Source organism: Lottia gigantea (assembly GCF_000327385.1).
Source record: "Lottia gigantea unplaced genomic scaffold LOTGIsca_51, whole genome shotgun sequence".
Taxonomy (NCBI): domain Eukaryota; kingdom Metazoa; phylum Mollusca; class Gastropoda; family Lottiidae; genus Lottia; species Lottia gigantea.
Window position 1 is genome coordinate 1,167,569 of NW_008709752.1, and position 2,363 is coordinate 1,169,931.

Here is a 2,363-nt window from a genome sequence, read left to right on the forward strand (position 1 = left end):
CTAAGATCTGTCTGGGGTAAAATAGACTCAATGCTTGGTAAAAAATCTAATTCTTCCATTCCAACTCTTTGTTACAGGGATTCCACAGAATACAGCAATGAAGGAAAAGCCAATTTGTTAGCCAAGTGCTATGCTGACGGCAGTGCTGATACCAACCATACCAAAGAATTTCTAAAGAACAAGAAGACCTTCTACACCAACCACACTCCAATTCATCATTCGCCCTTAGAGGATGAACGGGATCTTAACGCTCCCTTCACCCTCGACGAGCTGAAGAAAGCACTGTACAGTAAGAAAGACAGCGCTACTGGTGAAGATAATATCAAGTACAGCATGTTAAAGGAGTTACCAATGGAAGCGTCTACAGTTCTACTAGAATTATTCAACAAATCATGGTATAATGGTACAATTCCGGAAAGTTGGAAAACGGCAATGGTCATTCCTCTACCAAAACCGCAGAAAGATAAAAGTCTATGCAGTTCATACAGGCCTATTTCTCTGACCTCGACTCTATGTAAAACATTTGAGACGATGGTCAATAATAGACTTAGATACCACTGTGAACTAAATGGTCTTATCGATCCCAACCAAAGCGGCTACAGAGAGAAACGGTCAACAATGGATCAAATCGTTCGACTTCAACACGACCATGACAGTTCGATATGGACTGGTCACAATGACCTCAATAAAGTTAAATGGCGTATGCAAACTGCTCTGAACCAAGTTGCTAAATGGGCAAACGACTGAGGCTTCTGAAGCTAAAACCGTCGGTTTGTTCTGCAGCAGAAAGAAAGATCACGACAGTATTGACCTTAGACTGAATGGTGTGAAGATTAAGCATGAGAATTCAGTAAGGTTCCTGGGAGTACACTTTGACAGGTGTCTTACTTGGAGTACGCACATTGACTATATCTGTAACCGGTCTACAAAAATCTTAAATGTTATGCGTTATGTTTCAGGTACCACATGGGGAGCAAACAGAGAAACTCTAATGATGATGTACAGGTCACTGGTTCGTTCAGTTATTGATTATGGTTGTATTGCCTATGGTAAAGCAAGTGATACTCAACTGAAGAAACTCGACGTTCTACACATGAAAGCTATACGTATTGCCACCAGGGCAGCTGTAGGTACGAAGAATGAGGCGCTACTTCAGGAGGTGGGAGAGAAACCCCTCTCTCTTCGGAGGGAGGAGCTATCTCTCAAATTCTGGGGGAAACTTCAGTATTTGTCCGAAAGCTGTCCGACGTATTCCAGCATCAGAAGATTTACTCGTGTCGGAAATAACCAGAAGAATCGGAGTATTTCTTACGGGCAAGCGGTCATTGATCTATTGAGAGAGCATCAGCTCGATCAAGTAACGATCCTTGAACGCCGCCTATCGGCTACTCCGTTTTGGAAGGTTACCAACCCGACAGTCAACACCCAGCTGATCCAGAGTACCAACAAGCACGAGAACCCAGTGGGAGCAAGAGCTCACGCTCTTGATCTCATTGATTCCGTGTACGCCGACCATTTGAAGATCTACACCGATGGTTCCAAGAGTAGTACCGCAACAGGATACGGTTTGTGCATCCCAGCAAAAGGCATCCGCATCAGTAAAAGGATTCCCCCGCACTGTTCAGTGTTCACAGCAGAACTTTTTGCCATCAGGGACGCGGTAGCATGGCTGTCCGTCAATCACACGGAGCATGCCGCGATTCTATCCGACTCGCTAAGCAGCCTCCAATCTATTTTTCTCACCTCTTCTAATTGCAGGTCAGAAGTCATTTCCGAAATAAGAAGAATGATCCACAACTACCAAACCAACAACAACCAGAAGATTGAATTAGTATGGGTTCCATCGCACGTCTCCATTCCTGGCAATGATCAAGCAGACCGTTGTGCCAAAGAAAGTCTGAGTCTGGAGGATATCGAGCCTGTAGAATACTCCTATTCGGAGTTCTGCAGTATCGTATCTTCTAGGATCAACCAGAAATGGTCAAACATGTTACGGAACCTCGACACCGCAAGATACCAGATTGATCCGAAGATACCAAACCAAACCAAACCAAACCAAACCATCCATGTGTAGCCATATGCAAAGTGGCAACCAGACTCCGGACCAACAACGTACTACGAGACCATCAGTTCAACGCCATTAAATGTCGCTGCGGCCACGTTGCCACAAGGTCGCATATCCTCATTCAATGCACTGAACTGAAACCCGCTCGTAAGCCACTACTAGAGTACCCGGAAACCAACGGCATACCACTAACCATACAGAATGTTTTGGCTCCACCCACGGACCACTGGTATACGATAATGGAACTAGTCTTCCATTTTATAACCAAATCTGTCTGAACAGATAGGCTAAGTTTTTT

General features: G+C 44.6%; 1 protein-coding gene across 1 annotated transcript in view; it reads left to right on the forward strand.

The window, feature by feature from the left end:
- LOTGIDRAFT_165424 (hypothetical protein) overlaps nt 1-1,827 on the forward strand; it is a gene marked incomplete at both ends in the record, with an annotated part of 4,105 nt that extends 2,278 nt beyond the window's left edge. The window contains one exon of the mRNA XM_009062439.1: nt 1,759-1,827. Coding sequence (XP_009060687.1) covers nt 1,759-1,827 — 69 coding nt within the window. The remainder of the gene's footprint in view (nt 1-1,758) is intronic.
- Nucleotides 1,828-2,363: the final 536 nt, after the last annotated feature.